At 60.9% G+C, this 21,452-nt stretch overlaps 3 protein-coding genes across 3 annotated transcripts in view; 1 reads left to right on the forward strand and 2 right to left on the reverse strand.

The window, feature by feature from the left end:
* Positions 1-280: 280 nt before the first annotated feature.
* On the reverse strand, positions 281-7,684 carry AMPD2 (adenosine monophosphate deaminase 2). The gene is given in 19 exon segments (XM_068419141.1): positions 281-1,120; positions 1,123-1,318; positions 1,400-1,510; positions 1,930-2,103; positions 2,187-2,307; positions 2,383-2,546; positions 2,675-2,801; positions 2,934-3,097; positions 3,184-3,315; positions 3,493-3,687; positions 3,776-3,905; positions 4,183-4,272; positions 4,384-4,525; positions 4,608-4,794; positions 4,882-4,993; positions 5,560-5,628; positions 5,915-6,045; positions 6,204-6,334; positions 7,510-7,684. Coding segments are annotated over 19 exon segments (3,081 nt in total). The 5' UTR covers positions 7,580-7,684; the 3' UTR covers positions 281-485.
* Positions 7,685-9,767: 2,083 nt separating this feature from the next.
* GNAT2 (G protein subunit alpha transducin 2) lies at positions 9,768-14,686 on the forward strand. The gene is made up of 8 exons (XM_068419542.1): positions 9,768-9,885; positions 10,779-10,821; positions 11,045-11,186; positions 11,340-11,497; positions 12,075-12,203; positions 12,428-12,557; positions 13,988-14,141; positions 14,496-14,686. Exons 1-8 carry the CDS (start codon positions 9,768-9,770, stop codon positions 14,684-14,686), a joined length of 1,065 nt encoding a protein of 354 aa, XP_068275643.1.
* A 2,121-nt stretch (positions 14,687-16,807) lies between these two features.
* GNAI3 (G protein subunit alpha i3) overlaps positions 16,808-21,452 on the reverse strand; it is a 34,188-nt gene continuing 29,543 nt past the window's right edge. The window contains exons 6-9 of the mRNA XM_068419073.1: positions 20,098-20,227; positions 19,442-19,595; positions 17,958-18,171; positions 16,808-17,883 (exon numbers count right to left, since the gene is read on the reverse strand). Coding sequence (XP_068275174.1) covers positions 17,981-18,171; positions 19,442-19,595; positions 20,098-20,227 — 475 coding nt within the window. The 3' untranslated portion in view covers positions 16,808-17,883; positions 17,958-17,980. The remainder of the gene's footprint in view (positions 17,884-17,957; positions 18,172-19,441; positions 19,596-20,097; positions 20,228-21,452) is intronic.

Here is a 21,452-nt window from a genome sequence, read left to right on the forward strand (position 1 = left end):
CAGGCCCCAGCACCCCCAGAGCTTTGGAGACCCCCCAACCCTAAAGCCAAATCATGGGGGGGACGACCCCAACCCCATAGCCAAGCCATGGTGGGGGGACCACCCTATAGGGGCCATCTGTGGGGCCACCCACCGCCCAGGATCCCACCCCCAGAGCTTTGGGGACACCCCATCCCCAAAGCCAAGCCATGTTGTGGGGGGACACACCACCCTCTGGTGGCAATCTCTAGGGCCACCCTCTTGCTGCCTCAGTTTCCCCTCTGTCCCCACCACCCTCAAATTTCAGGATTTTACTTAAATACTTTATTTTTCATGCTCGGGCGGGTGGGGTTGGCGTAGGCGCCACCACGTTCTCCTGGGACCGTGGCGGGAGGCAGGACCAGGGTGGGGGGAGACATGGGGATGGGGTAACGCCCCACCGGGGAGGGAGAAGCCTCATGCCACCCGCTCCGGGCCACCAACAACTCATGGGACTGGGACACGCGTCACCGTGGCGCCTTCACCTTCCTCCCCACGGTGATGAGGAGGATGGAGCATCCTCCACCAGCCCCCGTCCCCTGGGCCACCGGGTCCCCATGGGAGGGATGTGGGGCCCTGGGTGGTGCCTGGCTTGTCCCCACGTCCCCGTGGGGTGACAGAGTGGACGGAGAGAGGGTCCTGCTGCTGGGCTGGGTCCCCCCCCCGTCGTCCCCATGCCCTGCACCAATGTCCCCCCAAGTTGTCACCATGTCCTGAGCCCAGGAGGTGAAGCCAAGACCCCCCCGCCCAATGGTGCCCGCACGCATGGCACCTTCTGTAGCCTTGTCCCCATGCCACCAAGCCCCGAAGGGACCAAGCCAGCTGGGAGACATCAGTTTAAAAAAAACCCAAAAACAACAAAAAAAGACAAAAAAAACACCAAAAAACCCCCAAGAAATGGAGAGAACCCCCCAGGGTGGCACTGGGGACAGCAGCGGGGAGCGTCCCCTTCCCAGGGCGGGAGGTAGCAGGAGGAGGACACCGCGATGGAGCCCTGGAGGGATGCTGCGGGGTGGTGCCAGCGAGGTCCCCGCTGGGGACAAAGAGCCCGTGGTGGGACAAGGAGCCCGGGGTGGGGAGGGAGTCAGCGGGTGGCCAGGGTGGAGGCGATGGTGAGCACGTCCTCCTCGTGGATGGTCTCCAGCTCCGCGCTCTGCACCGCCTGCGTGATGAGGGTGAGCTCCTGGCACAGCGTCTCGAAGCGGTAGCTCACGCGGATGTCGGGGACGTTGGTCCGACGGATGTCGTTGCCCTCCGGACCCTCCTTCAGGTAGTGGGGACCCAACCAGTAGCTCTTCACCTTGGGACAAGAAGCAAGGAGAAGGTCCTACGGCTGCTTTGCACCCTGTGGTGGGTCCCGGTGGGACCGGGGCCGCGTTACCTTGTGGGAGAAGCCGCTCATGAGGACGCTGTTGCGGGCCAGCTCGCACATGTCGCAGGAGCTGAGCTTCCAGACCTGGGTGGCGATGCTGTACTCCTCCATCAGCGGCTCCTGGGAGGGGACACGTGGCCTCAGCACCCACCCCTGGGCCAACCTTCAGAGAGGGTGGGGGTCCCCAGCTTCTCCCACCTTCTCTGGACCACCAACACCCTCCCTGCACCACCAACACTCTCCGTACCCTGTTGGTATCACCTTACTCCTGGCCACCACCAACCCCATCCCATCACCATGGCTCCTGGGAGGGGACACATGGCCTCAGCACCCACCCATGGGTCAACCTCCACAGAGGGTGGGGGTCCCCAGCTTCTCCCACCTTCTCTGGACCACCAACACCCTCCGTACCCTGTTGGTATCACCTTACTCCTAGCCACCACCAACCCCGTCCCATCACCATGGCTTGGCTGGTGGCCACCTTGTAGCTGGTTTTGGGGGGGGTTGGTGGCCCGTGACGCCCCCTCACAACTGCTCACCTTGGTGAAGTGGAACTGGAGGGGGTCGTCGGTGGAGAGGGAGACCATGAGCCCCCGCGAGAGGTACTCGGGGAGGGGGTTGCGGTGGTAGCTGAGGAAGAGGCTGTTGTTGCTCAGCGGGGACATGGCGATGCCGATCTGCGCCAGGTAGTAGAGGTACTGCAGGACGGGGGCCTGCGTGGGGGGCACAGCGGGGTGAGGGGGGGTCTCGGCCACGTATCCACCACCCCCCCACGGGCACCCCAGTCCCCGCTGACCTTGCGGAGCAGCAACCCGTGGGAGATGTTCTCTGAGACCATGAAGCCCGAGACGAGGTGGTGGATGGGGCCGGCCTCGCCGCAGTGCGGGCGCAGGACGAAGGTGTGGAAGCCTCTCTTCCTGCAACGTGGGGTCAACCATCATCATCTGACCCCCCCCGAGACCCCCACCCCGGCCAGGCGGAAGGGTCCTTACCGTCGGAGGTGGTTGAGCACCGTCATGTTGGCGTACATGTAGTACAGGTAGTAGGAGTAGGGTGGGTTGTCCTCCTCCACCCAGTTGCCCGGCAAAGGGCTGTCCAGGTTGAAGATGTGATGTTCTGGTTTGGATTCATCATCCACGCTGTCAAAGCCATCGACCTGCAGGAGAGACAACCCCCGCGGTGGGATGGGCACCCCTCCACCAGGAGATCTGCTCCAGCCCTCAAGCTGGGCGTTGCAGGGGTCACCGGTGTCCCCCCGCCCCAGGAGGAGGACATGGTGCTCACGTGCTCCAGGAAGAGGTGCAGCTCCGGGTGTTGGGCAGGGTGGATAGTGGCCTCGTAGAGGGGCAGGAAGATGTTCTCCAGCATCTCCTGGAAGTTGGCCAACTGCTTCTTCGTCCGGTAGACATCACTGCAGAGGGACGGACCCCGCTCAGAGACGGGTGTCCCATCCCACCCCACCGCAGCCATCAGCGGGGTGTCCTTGGTCTCTCCACCCAGGACACGGTCCCCGTTGAGGGTATCTGCCCCCTCCATCACTCACAAGAGCCGGGGCACCTGGACGAGCCAGCGGACGTTGTTGGAGTGGACGCGGTGGTTGACGGCCCAGCGGGCCAGCTTGTCCCACTCGTCCCGGGAGCGGCCGTAGATGGAGAGCCGCAGCTCGGCGTTCTGGTACTTGCTCTCCTCCAGGTCGGACATGACCTCCTGCCGGGGCAAACGTCACCCCTCGGCCACCGGGAAGGGGGAGGGAGACATGGGGCATCAACCCCGAGCATCCCAGGGCCGCTCACCTTGATGATGTGGGCGAAGTACTTCCCCGAGACGCGGTTGTCCGTCTTGATGAAGATCTCCCGCAGGATGGACTCGCCGATGGGGTTGTACTTGGCGTTGAACTTGTCGAAGCGGTGGAAGGTGTTGCGATCCTGGCAGGGGGACACCGAGACCCCTCGTCACCCCAGAGCCACCACACCAGCCCTACCCAGAGCCCCCAGCACCCCCCCATCCCACCCTGGGACAGCCCCCAGAGAAGATCCCCCACCCCAGCCAGAGAGGAGCTGGGGGCCTTGCTCATCTCCAGCATTGGGGGATGTCCCCCGTACCGCGTGGACATCCAGCGTGTCCACGCTCAGGTCGTAGGCAGTGAGGTTCATTGTCTCGAAGACCTCCTTGAGCGTCTGCTCTTTGCCCTTCTCCACGTGGACTATCTCATCCAGGTGCTTCTTCATGGCCCGCTTGATGAAGCGCAGGAGATGCTTCTGGTTCATGCAGGACGAGGCGTGGATGTGGGTGTCCACCTGCGCGGGCGGAGGCGATGCTCAGCCCTGAGGGTCTCCAAGCGCTCCCCAGTCAAGCTCGGAGCCCCCACCACGAGCCGGCGGGTACCTTGCGGATGTTGTAGAAGTCGCGGTGGGGCACCTTCTTCTGGGCCGCCAGCTCCTTCATCTCGTTGAGCAGCACGTGCATCTGGAACTTGGAGCTCAGGTACTGCAGCCGGCGGTAGCAGAAGGATTTGCTGCCCGAGGTGGGGAGAGGGCGTCAGTTTGGGGAAGAGGAGGGAGAACATCCAACCCCATAAGGCTGGTGCCCACCAGGATGAGGGGACACGGCTCTGGACTCCACGTGCACGGTGACCATGAGCAAGGATGGACACGTGGACACGCGAGCTGCACCGGTACCATGTGTCATAGCCACCACCATGTCCTCTGGTGCTGTCCCCAAGGTTCTGTCCCCCCCCCTCCCCATGGTGGGAACCTCCCAAGACACCCCCGTGGTGGGACCCTTCTCCTTACATGGGCCCGTTGATGATCAAAGCCATGAGGAAATTCATGTCGGCGATGAACTCCTGCAGGTCGGGGTACGGCAGGTCCAGTTCCGTGCTCCTGGCGGGGGGACAGAGGTGGGCCACATGTGGGGACAGGATCCATCAGACTCCCCTTGTCCTCCAGGCCACCACACCAGTGAGCCACCATCCCCTGTGCCTCACGACTCACTTGTCGGTGAGGTCCTGCTTGGTGTAGACGTGCACCACACCAGCCACCATCTTCAGCCCGAAGCCCAGGTCGGCCGGCATGGCCTGAGGGTCCCACGTCTCGTAGGGGTGCTGCTCCGCGAACGGGGGGTGCACGGGGGCATCTGCGACCCAACGAGACACCCATCACCCAAAGCCCTCCTAGCACCCCATCCCAGCGTGAAGACCCCACCGCCCCCTGCTCACCGGCGGCCACGGGGGTCTCGGGCACCTCCTCGTAGCCGCGGGTCTCCAGGGGTTTCTCAGAGAGCTCCTGCAGGTACCGGGCGGTGGTTTTGCAGAAGCTCTGCAGCGACAAGCCCATGTACTTCTCCCGTAGGAACAACGCCTTCACCACGCTCTTGGCCGCATCCAGAAGGTCCGTGAAGGGCACCTGGGGGTGAGGGACACCAAAACAAACCAACGTCAAGGTGGGGGTTGACACCCTTAGGAGCCCAGTGGGTGGTGGGGGGAGGCTCACCCCGCACTTCTCCTCCCCGGAGATGGTGACCCGCTGGAACTCCCGCTCCAGCAGCGCCTCTCGCTCCTTGGGGACATGGTCCACCAGGTCCTCGTTCTGCTCCTTGAGGAGCCTGTGGGTACAGACGGTGGCCGGTGAGACAGGGACACGGCCTGTCGCCACCCCATGTCCCCACGTACCCCCTCCTGAGGGTAGCACCAGCCCCCGCCCCAGGGACTGCGTCCAGCCCCGGGGTGGCAGGAGGGTTGTCCCCAGGGATGCCACCATCAGAATCAGGCAGCTGAGTGCCACCGATGTCCCCACGGGCGGTGGCATTGTCACCCCCAGCCCCACAGGAGCACGACAAGGGGGGGAGGACAGAGAACGAAATAACTCGTGACAGAGACAACTCCCAAGCAGAGACAGGAGGGAGGAGGAGGACACGCAGCAGCGGACCCCCCCCACACCCGGGGAGGGGGGTGACAGGGCCAGGGTGGGACCCTGTGCCACCACCCCAACCCCCCCCACCCCCTAAATACCCCCACTGGGGGCATTAACCCCTTCAGTGCCAGCACGAGTGGCTGTGTCAGGACCTCTTGGCTCTGTGTTTGTGGGGTGGCCGTGTCAGAGCGGGGCTGGGGGGGTCCCCAATACCCCCCCTCCGTGTCCCCAGCCGGTGACACCGAGCCGGACACTCACTGTAAGTCGGCGGCACTGTCAATTTTCAAGAAGTCCTGTTTGGCTCTGAGCAAAATGTCGGGCTCGAGTCTGGGGACAAGCAGGCAGCGGGGTGGGGACAGCGGGGACATGGCGGGTGGGGGGGGGGGACAGAGAGAAAACACCCCATTAATGCCCCAAATAACACAAACCACAGAAAAAACCAGAAAAAAATCACTTATAAAGGGACACGAAGCAGGGGGGGAGGACACAGAGCTGGCACAGAGGACCGACAGCCCCCGGGGTGGGTGGTGGTGGCCTGTCCCCACGCAGGGACCCCAAGGGGACACGTGTGGGACCCCAAGGGGACACGTGTGGGACCCCCCCCCCAGCTTACTTAACGTCCTGGCTGATCTGGCGCTCGAGGCGCTGCCGCCGCTCCTCCAGCTGCTCGATGGGGCTCTCCTCGGGGAACTCGTACGGCGCCGTCCGCATCTCGCTCTCGGCCAAGGAGCGGCAGAACAGCTCCTGCCCCCCAGGGACACCCCTGTCACGAGCTGCACCCAGGCCTCAGCCCGCCCGGCTGGGAGGGGAACTGCCACTTGGGGGGGTCCCCTCCCTAGATGAGCTGGAAAGGTGGGGTGGGATGGAGGTGAGACCCCCCCTCCATGCCCCGCTGGACCCACCTCGGCGATCTCCTTGTACTTGCCGTCCATGGAGGTGCGGAGGTCGACGGGGAAGTGCTTGAGGCAGTGGGGGAGCCCGGGGAGGGACCGCGCCGACTGCAGGGGCCGGGCCCCCGGCGCGCCCCGGGACTCTGCGCACAGCGGGACGGAGGGAGCTGGGGGGGGCGCGGGCCCCCCTCCTGGGCACCGAGGGGTTAATCAGCCCATCCACCCCCTCCCATCCCTCTGTCCCCCCACAATCCATCCTCCTGCCCCCCCAACCCACCACGCTGGGGGGCACCCCCAAACTGGGAGGGAGGGGAGGCAACACCCCCCCCCCTCACATCACCCCGACACCCCCCTTCCAGTACCCTCCCAGCATCAAGGGACCCCCCCACCCATAACACCCAGACCCCCCCCATAGCCCCCACACCAGCCACCACCCTCATGGCCAAACCCCACCAAGGATCTGGCTGGGGGGGTGGGGGGCAGGCACTGGAAATCAGGCCCCACTGGTTAAACTGGGGCCACCAGTAAGGGCCCCCCACCCACCCAGTAGCACCACAAGTGTCCTGCCCCCCCGCCCGTGATGAGCCCCCCACCCCACATCACCCAAACAGGAATGGGGGGGGTGTGGGGAGCAGCCCCCCACCCTGCCCATTGCTGAGGTCTCGGGTGGGGAAACTGAGGCACAACCCCAATGCCCCAACACCAGCACCCTGACCCCCACCCTCGGGGGTCCCGCCACCCCGAACCCCCCCAGCCCCAGCTCTCCCTCTCTCCACCCACTGCACCATGTCTCCGCTGCAGCAGCCCAGACACCACAGCGATGGGCACGCCAGCCCCAAAGCACCCCCCAAAGGAACCCCACCCCAAACATAGACAGCACCCCCCCCAGCACCCAACACCAGCCCCCCATAGCACCCAGCCCCCCATAGCCCCCACACCGGCCCCCCCATAACACCCAGCCCCCCATAGCCCCCCCACCAGCCCCCCATAGCCCCCACACCGGCCCCCCCATAACACCCAGACCCCCCCCAAAGCACCCACACCAGCGCCCCCACCATCTCCCCCATAGCCCCCCCATAACATCCAGCCCCCCCCATACCCCCCCCCAGATCCCCCCCCCATAGCCCCCACCGACACCCCCCATAACACCCAGACCCCCCCCATAGCCCCCACACCATCTCCCCCCCCGACACCCCCCCATAACACCCAGACCCCCGCCCAGGGCCTGCCGCACCCAGCGGCCTGGTCTACCCCGCTCCATGAGCCGCCGGGGCGCGGGGGCGCGCTGATGGCGGGGGGGGGTGCGGGGGGTCCTCACCTGCGGGGGGGGCGGCTTGCAGGCTGCCCCGCTTCTTGAAGGGGCACTTGGCGGGGGCGGCTGAGGACATGGCGGCCCGGGGCACGGCGGCGGGGCCGGGGGTGGCGGTGGCTGATGGCGGCGGGGACCCCCGCGGCGGGGCCGGGGGACTCTTACGGCGGCGGGGCGGCAGGGCCGGCGGTGGCCGCCGCTCCCTCCCCCGGGGCTGGAGCAAAGTCCCCGGCGGAGCCCGGCCGGAAGCCGGGGAGGAGGATGGGGCGGGGGGAGGATGTGGCGAGGAGGAGGAGGAGGAGGAGGAGGAGGAAGGGTTGGCGGAGAGACCCGCCCTGCTGCGGGGCTGGGTGCTGTGCGCCCCGACATGGGTGCTGAGCCCCCCCGAGATGGGTGCTGGGCCCCCCGAGATGGGCATTGCCCCCCCCCGACATGGGTGCTGAGACCCCCGAGATGGGTGCTGAACCACCCCCGACATGGGTGCTGAGCACCCCCCCCGGGGACAGCAGTGCCCCCCCCGAGACGGGGTCTTGTCACCCCTAAAAGATGGTCCTGGACCCCCCTCAAAATGGCAGCGGCACCTCCGGCAACGGGGTACAGATGGGTGCTGAGCCCCCTCGAGATGGGCATTGCCCCCCCACGAGATGGGTGCTGAGCCCCCCCCCCGAGATGGGTGCTAGGCCTCCTCGAGATGGGTGATGAGACCCCCCAAGATGGGCATTGTCCACCTGAGATGGGTGCTGAGCCCCCTCCAGATGGGCGATGAGACCCCCCAAGATGGGCATTGTCCACCTGAGATGGGTGCTGAGCCCCCTCGAGATGGGCATTGCCCCCCCGAGATGGGTGCTGAGCCCCCTTGAGATGGACATTGCCCCCCCCGAGATGGGTGTTGAGCCCCCCTGACATGGGTGCTGAGCCCCTCCCCGGGGACAGCCGTGCTCCCCCCCCGAGACAGGGTCTTATCTCCCCTAAAAGATGGTCCTGGACCCCCCTCAAAATGGCAGCAGCACCTCCAACAACTGGGTCCACCCCCCCGAGATGGGCGCTGAGCTCCCCCGACATGGGTGCTGAGCCCCCTCCAAGACAGGGTGTCATTTTTCCCCCCCCCAAGACACGGACCGTCACCCCCAACACGCATAGTCGCCCCCCAACACAAATTGTCGCCCCCCAACACAGACTGTCACCCCCCAACATGGACCATCACACCCCAAGACGGACCGTCACCCTCCTCCCCCCATTAGACATTGCCCCCCCCCAAAAACCCACCCGATCCCCCCCCAAATGGGGCATCCCCCCCCCCAGGTGGGGTCCCACACCCCAAAAGAGGTCCCCTCATACCCCCCCCCTCAGCACCCACAGGGGATGTCCCCGTGGATGTCCCCGCATAGGGCCTGACCCCCCCGAGCCCCCCCTCGTGACACCGCATTGGGGGGGGGTTGGTATTTTAATTGGAGCTCCTTCATTAGTGCCAAGTTCATTAGCGGCTCCGGAGGGGCTTTGTGGCCGCGGGGACACACTGTCCCCATGCCACCAAGGCTGGCAGGGATGGCAGGGGGGAGTCTGGGGGGGGGTGGGGGACACATGCCAGGTGGGACACGGGGACACCAGTAAGGGGACATAAAGGCCCCAGTGACCCTGTGGGGTGCAGAGGTTTAGGGGACCTTAAAACCAACCGCTGGGGGACAGTGGGGTGGGGTGGGGGGACATGAGCAGGGGGCTGCCCCCAACCCCATGCCCAACCCAGCACGTGGCGGGGACAACAGGCACGGGGGGTGCCCCAAACCCAGGGACCCCCCTGAGCCAGCCCCGGGGGGGGACATGGGGTGTCCCCCAGCCCCGGGGTGTCCCCCAGCCCCAGGGTGTCCCCGTCCCCTGCGGGCAGGGGGTGTCACACCGCTTGCCCCCCTTACGTAAAGCCCCGTGCCCACCTCCTGGCGACGCTTCCCTCAGCCCTAATCTTTGCCATCTTGGGCTAATTGGATTTCCTGGGTCACATGGCGAGATAAAAAGTCCCCAAATCCCACAACCCCCCCCAAAAAAAATCAGGTTGTCCATGAGGAGCTAAAGGAGAGCGCAAGGACCCACCGAGCTGTCCCTGCTGCGGGACATCGGGGTGGTGGGGACCCTCGGGGCTCCTCTTTCTCCCCCCCCATCATCACCCACCGCCCGTCCCCGGGGTGCGCGTGCTGTCACCCCCCCCCGGAGAGCTGGAAGAACGCGGGGACCTAGAGGAGCTCGAGGGGTTCGAGGAGGAGGAAGGCCAGGCCATGGGGAGCGGGGCCAGCGCAGAGGACAAGGAGATGGCCAAGAGGTCCAAGGAGCTGGAGAAGAAGCTCCAGGAGGACGCGGATAAGGAAGCCAAGACGGTCAAGCTGCTCTTGCTCGGTGAGGGTGTCCCCACCCTGTCCCCACCCTGTACCCATGCCCCGTCCCCACCTGGCACGGGGGACCCCATGGATGGGGATGGGCAAAAGGAACCGGGGAGAGGGGACAGGGACAGTCCCATCAGCGCCTCGTGCTCTGCCTTGCTTGGTCCCAACCCCTGCAGCTCGTTAGTCCTCGTTAGCTGACGAGTTGCGATTAGTGAGGTTGTCCCACCAGCTGGATGTCCCCTGGGAAGAGCCGGGGGGGTGGCATCAGCTCTTGGTGGCATCTAGATGGGTGGCATGGGCAAAGGGGACAGTGCGGGGACGGGGAGAAGACCAGGACACCGGGTCCCACCTGGGCCAGGCTGCGGCACATCCCTTGGGGGGGCTCAGCGAGACCCGGGGGGGGGTCCTGCCACCAGCACCCCCAAACCCTGCCGCTGGGCATGGGGTGGGAGGGGACAGTCCCCCAGGGGACCCTCCGCACCCCGCTTGGGCAGTGGGGTGACCCCACAGGGACGCGTGGGGGCCCTATGGGGCAGGGACTGGCAGTGGGGGGGCTTATCCGGGTGGGGGGGCCGGGGTCAAGGCGATTAGCACCCTAATTCTAAGCAGCTTCCTAAGCTGCTTACAGCACCCAAGCTGCCGGTGGGTGGGGGATGTGGGACCCCGGTGGGTCCCCACCACCCCTGGGGGGTCCCCAAGGTGTGGTCCAGCTCCGGGGTGACAGGAGGTGGCATTGGGGTGGGGGGGGGGGGGGGGAGGCCAGGCTGGGTGTCCGGCCAGGAGAGAGCGGAGAGGGAGGGAAAGCAGCCCCTGTCCCCCCGCCGTGCCCATCACCGTGGCATCAGGCCTGCGGTCTGTCCCCCCACCTCCTGGCCAGCACTAAGGTGTCCCCCCACCTTTTTCTAGGGGCTGGAGAGTCGGGCAAGAGCACCATCGTGAAGCAGATGAAGTGAGTATGACCCAGGGGGGGCACCCAGATTGGGGGGGGGTCACCAGGGTGACCCCAAGGGTTGGACAGCCCCAGCCAGGGCATGGTCACCCCCCTGTCCATGTCATGCTGGTGGTGGTGGCACCACTGTGCTGGTTCCCAGGGTGGGGTGATACTGGGAGGGGATGGGGGGGGCACCCCAGAGTGCCAGAGCCTGGGGCTGAGGCTGCTGTGCCCCCCCCAGGATCATCCACCAGGACGGCTACACGCCCGAGGAGTGCCTGGAGTTCAAGGCCATCATCTACGGCAACGTCCTGCAGTCCATCCTGGCCATCATCCGCGCCATGTCCACGCTGGGCATCGACTACGCCGAGCCGTCCCGCGCGGTCAGTCCCTGTCCCCCCTCCCCCAAACCCACTGCCACCACCTGGGGGGACATGGGGTCAGCCAACACCCCCGAGCCGGGGTCCGTAGCAGCCCCATCCTGGGGGCTTTTTGGGGGGACATGGTGGGATGGTGGCGAAGGGTCCCCGTTGCAGGACGAGGGGCAGCAGCTCTTCAACCTGGCCGACTCCATCGAGGAGGGCACGATGCCCCCCGAGCTCGTCGACTGCATCAAGAAGCTGTGGAAGGACGGGGGGGTCCAGGCGTGCTTCGAGCGAGCCGCCGAGTACCAGCTCAACGACTCGGCCGCGTAGTGAGTGGGGGCACGACTGGGGGGGGGACACAGGGACATGCCTGGGGGGACCCCCCCGGCTGCTCGCTGCCATTTCCCACCCAGCCCCGCAAAATCACCCCCCTCCCCGGTGCTGGGAATACCCTGAGGTCGCTGTCCTCCATCCCACGGGGGCCAGGGGGCTGCAGCCCCCGATGGCACCCCCCAAAATACCCCTGCAGCCCCCCATTGAGTCCCCCAATGTCCCTGCAGCCCCCCCATTGTACGTCCTCAATGTCCCTGCAGCCCCCCATCATCCCCCCCCCAATGTCCCTGCAGCCCCCCATCATCCCCCCCCAATGTCCCTGCAGCCCCCCATCGTACCCCTCCATGTCCCTGCAGCCCCCATCGTGCCCCCCCAATACCCCTGCAGCCCCCCATCGTGCCCCCCAATGTCCTGCAGTCCCCCCCAGGGTCGCTGCTGCCTTCGTGTCCCAGCGTTGGCAGAGCTCAGCCCCAGCCATCCCCAAAAGCCATCAGGGCAGGCAGGGGGGGGTGGCTGGGACATGGGACAGCCCCTCCGCAGCAGGTCATGCCCCCCCCCGTTCCCCCCCCCCAGTTACCTGAACCAGCTGGACAGGATCACGGCCCCCGAGTACCTCCCCAACGAGCAGGACGTGCTGCGATCCCGAGTGAAGACCACGGGCATCATCGAGACCAAGTTCTCCGTCAAAGACCTGAATTTCAGGTGGGTGCCCCCCCCATAACCCCCCCATACCCCTCCCCCTCCATGACCCCCCAACATGGGGCGGGCATTTAGGGTGAACCTGATGCTCCAGGAACCACCAACCCCACCTGGACCAGGGGTCACTGCATCCCTGACCCCACTGAGGACAGGGGTGCTGGGGACCACCACGTGGTGGGTGGCAGCACCAGACGTGTCACCCCCCCGTGTCCTTGTCCCCTCCCCAGGATGTTCGACGTGGGAGGGCAGCGATCGGAGCGCAAGAAGTGGATCCACTGCTTCGAGGGGGTGACCTGCATCATCTTCTGCGGGGCGCTGAGCGCCTACGACATGGTGCTGGTGGAGGACGACGAAGTGGTGGGTCAGGGTCCAGGAGGTGCCTGGGGAGGGCTCAGCGACCTCGGGGGAGAGGAGCTGGGTGCTCTGGGGGGGGTTGCAGAGGGTGGGTGCTGGTTGATGGTCTGGGTGATGCAGGGAAGGGGTGGGAGATGCAGGACGGAGCCCAGTTGCACCCAGTAAACGTGTCAGCGCTTTCTCTGGGGCACGAGGAGGTCACGGGGCCGTGGGTCTGCCCACCCCACAAAACCCCCCCAGGGGCAAAGCAGCGCCCACCGCCGCCCTCCTCCCGAGAGCCGCCGTCCCAGAACGTGCTGGAAAACCACAACCAAAGGAGCCGGCCGCGGCGCAGGAGGAGAGGAAGAGACGGGAACAGGCGTGGATGAAGGCGACCATCACCCAGAGGCACCTCTCGCCTCGCTGCATCCTCAGAGCAGGGCAGAAAGGCGGCGCCAAGGGGCAGCTTTCACCCTCCTGGCAAGTGGCAGCTGGGCAAGGATGGCACAGGGTCGTTAAGCAAAAGCCCTCCGGGATGCTCCAGCATCGGGGAAAAGGAGCTCGGAGGGGGAAGGTGTGGAGAGGAGGAACATGGGAGCCCCCAGGCAGCGGGGCGAAGCATCCTTGCCGGCATCACCCACGGTGGCCGGTCCCACGGGTGCTCCCGAACACCTTTGCTGGAGCTGGGGGGGGGTTCTGGCCCCCCCAGGGCTTGCAGCCCTTCCCCGGCCTGAAGCAGCCCCGGCACGTGGGGTGAGGACAGAGCATCTCTGCCATGGAAGCCCTCCGGAGCGGCTGTACCGCTTCCCCGGGGCAGGATTTGGCCCAAGCCGGCCCTGCGGGTGCGCAGCTCGCTGAAACCCCACAGAAAACCTGCTGCAAGGGGAACGTGGATGGGGCATCCTCAGCCCCGCAGAACCTGCCCGCTGCCACGCCAAGGTGAAGCAGATCTGCCTTCCACCAGTGAACGCCCCCAGTCCGGCGGGACGGAGCCTCGTCCTCCCCTGCAGCAAACCAGAAACCCCACGGCCGCGTTCAAACCGCAGCTTTCCCTTTTCCCCAGCTCCTTCCTGCAGCTGCGGGTCGTGGCCGGGGGCTGGGGGCCAGCAAGAGCATCCCACAGACAGCCGGGATGCGGCGACGGCAGCTCCAGCCCTCCCCGAGCCCCTTCCAGGGCTGCGAGGTTTCCCCGGATAATTTTCCCCACCCTAAAGCGTCATTTCAGAACATCCCAGAAGCTGATGACACCCCTCCCCATCCAGTTTTCGTCCCAGTTTCTCGCACCGCGGCTTTTGGGATGGACAAGAGGGGCTCTGGGGACAGGCAGGAGCATCGCTGGGAGCACGGGGAGAAGCTCTTGTCCGGGGACTGGGGGGACTGGGGGGCTGCGATGGCCAAAAGGGGTTTGTAAATGAGTGTGGGTGCTTCGTGCTAACGAGCCCCTTTGCTCGCAGAACCGCATGCACGAATCCCTGCACCTCTTCAACAGCATCTGCAACCACAAGTTCTTCGCCGCCACCTCCATCATCCTCTTCCTCAACAAGAAGGACCTTTTCGAGGAGAAGATCAAGAAAGTCCATCTCAGCATTTGCTTCCCAGATTATGACGGTGGGTCGGGTTTGTTCCCCCTCCCCAAAGCGTGGTCCCAAGGCAGCCAGAGCGTCTCAGGTTGGGGTTGTGGTGGATCAAGTCAAGTCCCTGGTGGGATCAAGTCAAGTCCCTGGAGGCAGGAGCAGAGGAGAGGACAGATGTGGCCTTGGGAAGGTGGTTGGAAGGATTGAAATGGGTTAAAAAGGCTTTTTTTTAATCACTTTCCCAGGTGCAGTTGCCCCCCAGCCCTCCTCCTCCTCCTCTGGAGGAAGATTTCAGCTTTAGCTCTTAAAAAAACCAGCCTTGACCATCTCCTGCTCCACCAGTCACCTCCCCCTGGGAGCAGCTCAGCAGCGTTTCCTCCCTCCGCAGGTCCCAACACGTTTGAAGACGCGGGAAATTACATCAAGACCCAGTTCCTCGACCTCAACATGCGCAAGGACGTGAAGGAGATCTACAGCCACATGACCTGTGCCACCGACACGCAGAACGTCAAGTTCGTCTTCGACGCCGTCACGGATGTCATCATCAAAGAGAACCTCAAGGACTGCGGCCTCTTCTGAGCACCCGGGGGGCAGGTACCCAAGAGATGGGTGTTTAACCTCAAAAATAAAGGGGCTGGGGAGGGGATGGGGGTCACCCCTCTGCGGGGCGAGGGGAGGTGGGTCACCCCAGGCTTTGCCATCGAACGCGGGCTGGAAGGCTCCAGGGGAGGGGAGGATGCGCTGGGACTGGCAAGGACCTGGGGAGGGCGGTTTTGGGGTCCCACCAACCCCCGGGGAAGGTCAGGAAAGAGATGAAACCAGCAGATTATACCCCAAAACGATGCACCCGAGCGAGATCAAACCCTTTTATCTCGGGGCTTCCTGTTGCCACTGGTGCTGCTCCAGTCAGGGAGGCTCTTGCCCAACCTCGGCTCGTGGGAGATAACCCGAACGATGCCCACGGGAGCCCCACGCCACGCTCTGCTTCACCAGCTCCTCACCAGAAAGGTTTAATCAGGGTTTATAAGTTTAATTTTTAACTGAACCTGAGCAGCAGTGGGATTTTCTTCCCCCCCTCCCCACTTTCCCAGCCCCCGGGAACCTTCCAACCTTAGTGTAACCCTCTTCTTCCTTCCTTCCTCCTAGAAAAGGATTCCCCACTCCAGCGCCGTTCTGCTGAGCAGAGCCAGAAGGATTAACTGAAAAATAAAAACTCCCACTATTTTTTCTACCACCTGCCCAACCAAACCACCCACTTCCAAGCCCAAAATAGGAAGGGGCTGAGGCTGAACTTCCTCCTCCCTTACGTGGCCATTTCCTCTTTGTTTTTTTTTTTTTTTCGGGTTTTTTGTTTTTGTTTTTTTTTTTAAAGAAAACCCTGCTCTCAGCGTTTATTAACAAGTTCCAGAGTGGTCTGACACCAGAGAACACACCAGCAAGGAATATTGATGTCAAACCATCGTACTTGCACCCTGCCACAGCCGCATCGCTTCCCTCCCCCCCCGCCCATCCCTCCCTTCCCTTTTATCGAAGCTGAATTAATCAATCAAAGCTGAATTAATCAAACCAGGAGTTTTCTGGGGAAGCTGGAGGCTGCGTTACCTCCGAGTCGCTGCTGGGAACCAACCCGAGTCCTTTGGCAGGAGAAATTTGGGGGTTTTTGGGGCAGGAGCTCATGGGTGAAGGTCTGGGGGAGGTAATCACCCGGAGAAGGGGAAGGGGCTGGATAAAGAGGAGATGGGTACTTGAAAGATTTTTATCATTCTGCTACTTAGAGCTGTATTTGCTCTTGTTTGTAAATAAACCTACGCTGGTACTGTAGCCAAGTCCTCCATCCTCGCCCTGCTTACTGCGGAGATCACAAACAGCTTCATTTAACTGTAGGAAAAGCAAAATAAAGAGCCATGCATGACACGGGTGTCTATCATTTCTCCATGACGACTCTTCCCCGGCCTCACTCCTGTCTCCAAGAGCTTGGATCAAGGAATATTTTACACTTTTCACACTCATCCCGCGGTCGATGCACATACAGATCTCGCACCGACATGAACCGCTGGCCCACGGGCAGCAGAGTGGAGCCACCACCAGATGAAAACCCTTCCCAGCCGGGCAAGATAAAGCCCCTACTGGGACCCTCACAGCACCCACAAGCACCCCTGAAGTATTTCATTCTGTATTTCAAGTGTCTTCGAGACGGGTTATATCCACACCACCCAAGAGCATCCTCTAGAGCCGTTGTTTTGCCATCACAGAATCAATGAGGTTGGAAGAGCCCTCTGAGATCATCGAGTCCAACCATTGCCCTGACACCACCATGGCAACTAGACCAGGGCACTAAGTGCCATGGCCAGGCTTTTCTTAAACCCCTCCAGAGATGGTGACTCCACCACCTCCCTGGGAAAGGGAATCATGTTTGAAAGAGGCAGCAAGATCCGTGCTCTAAATAAGCAGCAAACCAACCCTCTGCCAATAATCCTGGGTGCCTGTCACCTCCCGTCCGTGCCAGCGTGACCCACGTCTTCAGGACCGAGAGCACCAACAGTCACGTACGATAAAGCACGAGGAACCTTCCCATCCCATTAATTACACCCATTTCCCATCGAAGCTCTTATCTTCCTTCTCCAGCAAAGCACAAACGGGGTGTGTGTGTGGCAGGGAAATGCTCCTGGAAAAATTAACAAACTAAAGAAAAGGCTCAGCTCTTTACTCACCATTTTAATACTGCCAACAACTACAACAGATTGAAACTGTACACGTGACAAACCGGGCAAGAAGAGTCTCGACGCAAACGGTTCAGCGAAGGAATGTACTGATGGGTTATGAACGTGTTAAAAATAATGGCAAAGAGGGGTTTGGCACCACATATACAAAGTAAAGGCATGCTCGTCACTACGGCTGAGGAGTCTCTGAAGAGAAAAGGCCATGGGGGATGCAGAGCAAGGCGCACCCTGTACAGAATTACCCACCAAAAACCGCACGAGAACCTCAAGTGGTTGATGGAGCAGCTCGGTAGCAGCAGCGTTCCCCCATCCAACTGGAGTCGGCATTTCATCTCTCCAATGCGGAATGAGATCTCGGCATAAAGCAGCTTCACCCCTAACCATAAGCTAAAAAAAACAAGACTCGCTTATCCTGCTGCAGAAGGTTCTTTCAGAAGCCTTCTGGGAGCAGGACAGTAACAAATGACCCATCAGAAAAAGCCGAAGCGATCGCCCTAAGAGCTCGAAGGATCCTTTAAGTAGTTGCAGAAATATTAAATCCTGACCATACCAAGTGTTAAAAACAAAGAGTTCCTGCTAAGAGGAATACTTTCTGCATGATCTGGTCTCATGTGCATAGTTAAGTGATTTTTTTTTGTCGTCATTATTTTTTTTATTATTTTTAAAACAAGATTTGTTTGCAAATAAAGAAAAATTTAGTAAAGTTATAGTTTTCTTGATGGAAAAAAAACAAAAAACAACTTAAAAACAGACTAGTGGTGGCTTGTTAAAGAAAGAGAGAAAGCTACATATCGAAGGTCTGGAATCCAGCACCAACTCCACAACAGCTGTACACATTTGAGATCACGCCATCCGAACGATGCCGGGATGATCTACAAGTCGTCCCGCCTTGACCTAACTCCAACACCCCGTATCGATAAAAAGGTCCCTAATACAGAAGATTTGTGCTAAAGAATGCAACGGTTCTGCATGCTGCTTGCGTTTCCCTGGTCCTGGTCACGCTTGTCCTCGTGAGACAGCAGAGTCGGGGTCTCAAAAACGCCACGTCATAAAAACCTGGGAAGAACAGAGCGAGCGTTAGCGAGGCGACGTGGCGAAGCCACCCGAGCCTTCACCACCACGAGCTTTACCTCCTTCGTCCACCCCCTCCTCCTCAGTAGAGCCCGCATTCCTTCAGGTTGTTTTTAATGATAACATCTGTAACGGCATCGAAGACGAACTGCACGTTCTTGGTGTCGGTGGCGCAGGTGAAGTGCGTGTAGATCTCCTTGGTGTCTTTCCTCCGGTTCAGATCTTCAAACTGACACTGGATGTAGGCGGCTGCTTCCTCGTACGTGTTGGAGCCTGAAAAAAAAAAAAGGATAAGATCCCTTCCTTTGGCCAGCAGTTCACAGCGGAGATATCTTTTAAGTACACATTAAGCTGCTTGCAACCATCTGCCTTATCCAGCTACAAATCCAAATCCACCGTTAACCCCTTCTGGGAAATCTGAACTCCATCCTCAGCTTAGAGTCAGTGACCTTGGACAAGTCACTCGCTCCTGCGGCTTGCTGACTGCTCCCCTGTCCAGAGATCAACACAATCCCAGCCTGGCTGGGGCTGGAAGGGGCCTCTGGAGAGCATCCAGCCCAACCCCCTGCCCAAGCAGGGTCACCCAGAGCACCCATCCAGGCAGGTCTGAATATCTCCAGAGAAGGAGACTTCCCCCCTCCCTGGGCAGCCTGTGCCAGGGCTCTGGCACCCTCACAGCAAAGAAGTTTTTCCTCATTTTCAGATGGAAATTCCCATGTTTCAGCTTGTGCCCGTTGTCCCTTGTCCTGTCACTGGGCACCGCTGAGAAGAGTCTGGCCCCATCCCCTTGACACCCGCCCCTGAGGTATCTGTGAGCATTGATAAGATCCCCCTCAGTCTGCTCTTCTCCAGGCTGAACAGCCCCAGCTCCCTCAGCCTCTCCTCGTAGCAGAGATGCTCCAGCCCTCTGACCATCTCCGTACCCCTCCACTGGACTCTCTCCAGTAGCTCCTGGTCTTTCTTGAACTGGGGGGCCCAGAACTGGACCAAGTTACTCCAGGTGTGGCCTCACCAGGGCAGTGTAGAGGGGGAGGAGAACCTCCCTCGACCTGCTGCCCACACTCTTCCTCACGCACCCCAGGACACCATTGCCCTTCCTGGCCCCAAGGGCACATTGTTGGCTCATGGGCAACTTGTTGTCCCCCAGAACTCCCAGGTCCTTCTCCGCAGAGCTGCTTCCCAGCAGGTCACCCCCAGCCTGTGCTGGTGCAAGAGAATGTTCTATGCTGGCTACAGAAATTGAAGTTAAAGGAAAGTATTGGCCTAACAACATGTGGAAAATGAGGAGCGACCTCGATTTGCCAGAGCGCAGCACTTTGCTATTTGTTCTCCAGGCCATAAAACACAGGGACAAAGGCTGCTGTGAACCACAGACGTGCATGACCACATCTCCTCTGAGAAAATGAGCTATCAGCCCGAAGACGCTGCCCCAGAGACAGAGTTAAGGGAACAGGGGAAAAGATAAGCTTTTAAGTTCTCTTGGATCCTGTAGGCTTTGACTGACTCATTGCTGGCCCTGGCAGCTTCAGGAGCCCGACCTCACCTGTGTACTCGGGATAGCAGATCGTTAGTGGGCTTTTCTTAATCTTTTCCTCAAACAGGTCTTTCTTGTTCAGGAAGAGGATGATGGATGTGTCTGTGAACCATTTGTTGTTACAGATGCTGTCAAACAGTTTCATACTCTCATGCATCCGGTTCTGAAAAAAATCAAAGGAGGAGGGTGATGGATCATTGCAGAGTTATTAGGGGAGGACGGGGTGGGGGGACAGCCAGGCTTTACTACAAAGGCCACACTAAAGAGACAAGTGTCACTGACATCTCCCCACTGCCACTTCATCAGGAAGAGCACGGGCACAACCCTGAGCAGCAGCCAGGTCCACTCCTCATCCTGGAACTCCCCCAGGATGTGTTTGTTCCTCCACAGGGGTACTCACACCAAGGGGAACTACGGGGACCATGCAAGGCACCTCCCTGTAACCAGGGCCTGGAGAAAAGTCTCATTTACACATTATCAGTTTCTGGGGCAAGATACCACAGGCTGCTGCAAGGAAGGGCTCAGCTTCACAGCCCTGGAACAATGGTAACAAGAGGAGCAGGTCAGAGACATCTCTACCCCCATGCAGGATAGGTCTGCACTTGCTCCCACCTCCCTTCTCCAGTGCCACGCAGCCAGGCACCGAGAACTCCTCCGTAACGTACCATTTCCTCGTCCTCGGCCAGCACAAGGTCGTAATCGCTGAGGGCCACACAGAAAATAATCGCTGTCACGCCTTCGAAGCAGTGGATCCACTTCTTCCGCTCCGACCGTTGCCCACCAACATCAAACATCCTGGGAGAGGCAGAAGAACCATCTCAGAAGCTGTGCAGACCTCCCTCCCCGGCCACCACCCCGCTCACAGGGGAGGGAGGAGGCTCAGCTACGGGCTTCCAAACAAGCAGGGTTAGGGGAAAACAGGTACACAGCCTCCCAGCAGCAAGGCCAATGACTCCGAGCCCTCCCTTTCTCAGGAGAGTGGGTTTTTAAACCTGAATTCTTTTCCTCAGAGCAATTTGAGCAGGAAGAACCAGACATTACCTACACGGCTACCCAGAAGCCTGCTGATTCACCAGGGCACGCTTAGTTTGTTCCCTGTCTCCTATTTCCTTAGCAACAATCCCTTTGCTTGACTGGACTCCAAACACCTACTCATCATCAGCTCTTCCAGTTAATTGACACCGCATCTGACAAAGGATTATCTGGAACACACCATCCTGTGTGCTACTGCTGGGACCCAGAAAACAAATTAATGGGGTTAAGAAAGAGTTTCATGTATTAAAAAGAAATACATCTGTGAGCTACTGAAGTTTAAAGGCTGCGGAGTTGCTTAGAGTGTCTGTCTATAAAAAAAGATGTCTTGGACAGTTCCCCCACAATATTTTGATGACAAACAAGATTGCCCAGGATGCTCTGATGGATTGTGACTTAATTAAAATCAAGCCAGCTACAAGTCAATATCCAAGAGCTCTGAAAAATCATAACCATTGATTTGTTATCAGAGCAAAGAGGCAGACAAAGAGAAACTGCCCAGGGTGGGCCGAACGCCAGAACAAGGCAGCCAGAAGTGCTGTTCAGGTAACTTCTGTTTAAGGTAAACTGTCCCCACGGAGCCCAGGAGGGAAGATGAACACCTCCGTGAGGATACAGGCGATCTGCTGAGCTTCTGTAATTTGCCATTAGTCTCTGTGCTGACAGCAGAGAGATCAGGGAAGGAAGAGCCTCCCTGACAGCCCGGCTTCACTGAGCTAATCCAAATTCAAGTCACAGTCGCACTAAGGCTGCCTCAGCCCGTTATTAATGTCTGAGATTTAACATCAAGGCTTCTGCGGTGGCAAAGATGGCAGCTTCGGGTTGAAGATGGATTAATGCTTTCCTTTGTGGAGCAAATCCCTCCGAGACGAGACGCCTCGTGTCTCAGGCTCCGCACGTGATCGATGGCTCCGGGCAGGCTTGGGGAAGAGCAGAGGCAGCCCGCGAGCGCTCAGCCACGTCGCTCTAAAGGAAGGGTTGTAACGAT

This window comes from Nyctibius grandis, chromosome 27 (assembly GCF_013368605.1).
Source record: "Nyctibius grandis isolate bNycGra1 chromosome 27, bNycGra1.pri, whole genome shotgun sequence".
Classification (NCBI taxonomy): Eukaryota; Metazoa; Chordata; class Aves; order Nyctibiiformes; family Nyctibiidae; genus Nyctibius; species Nyctibius grandis.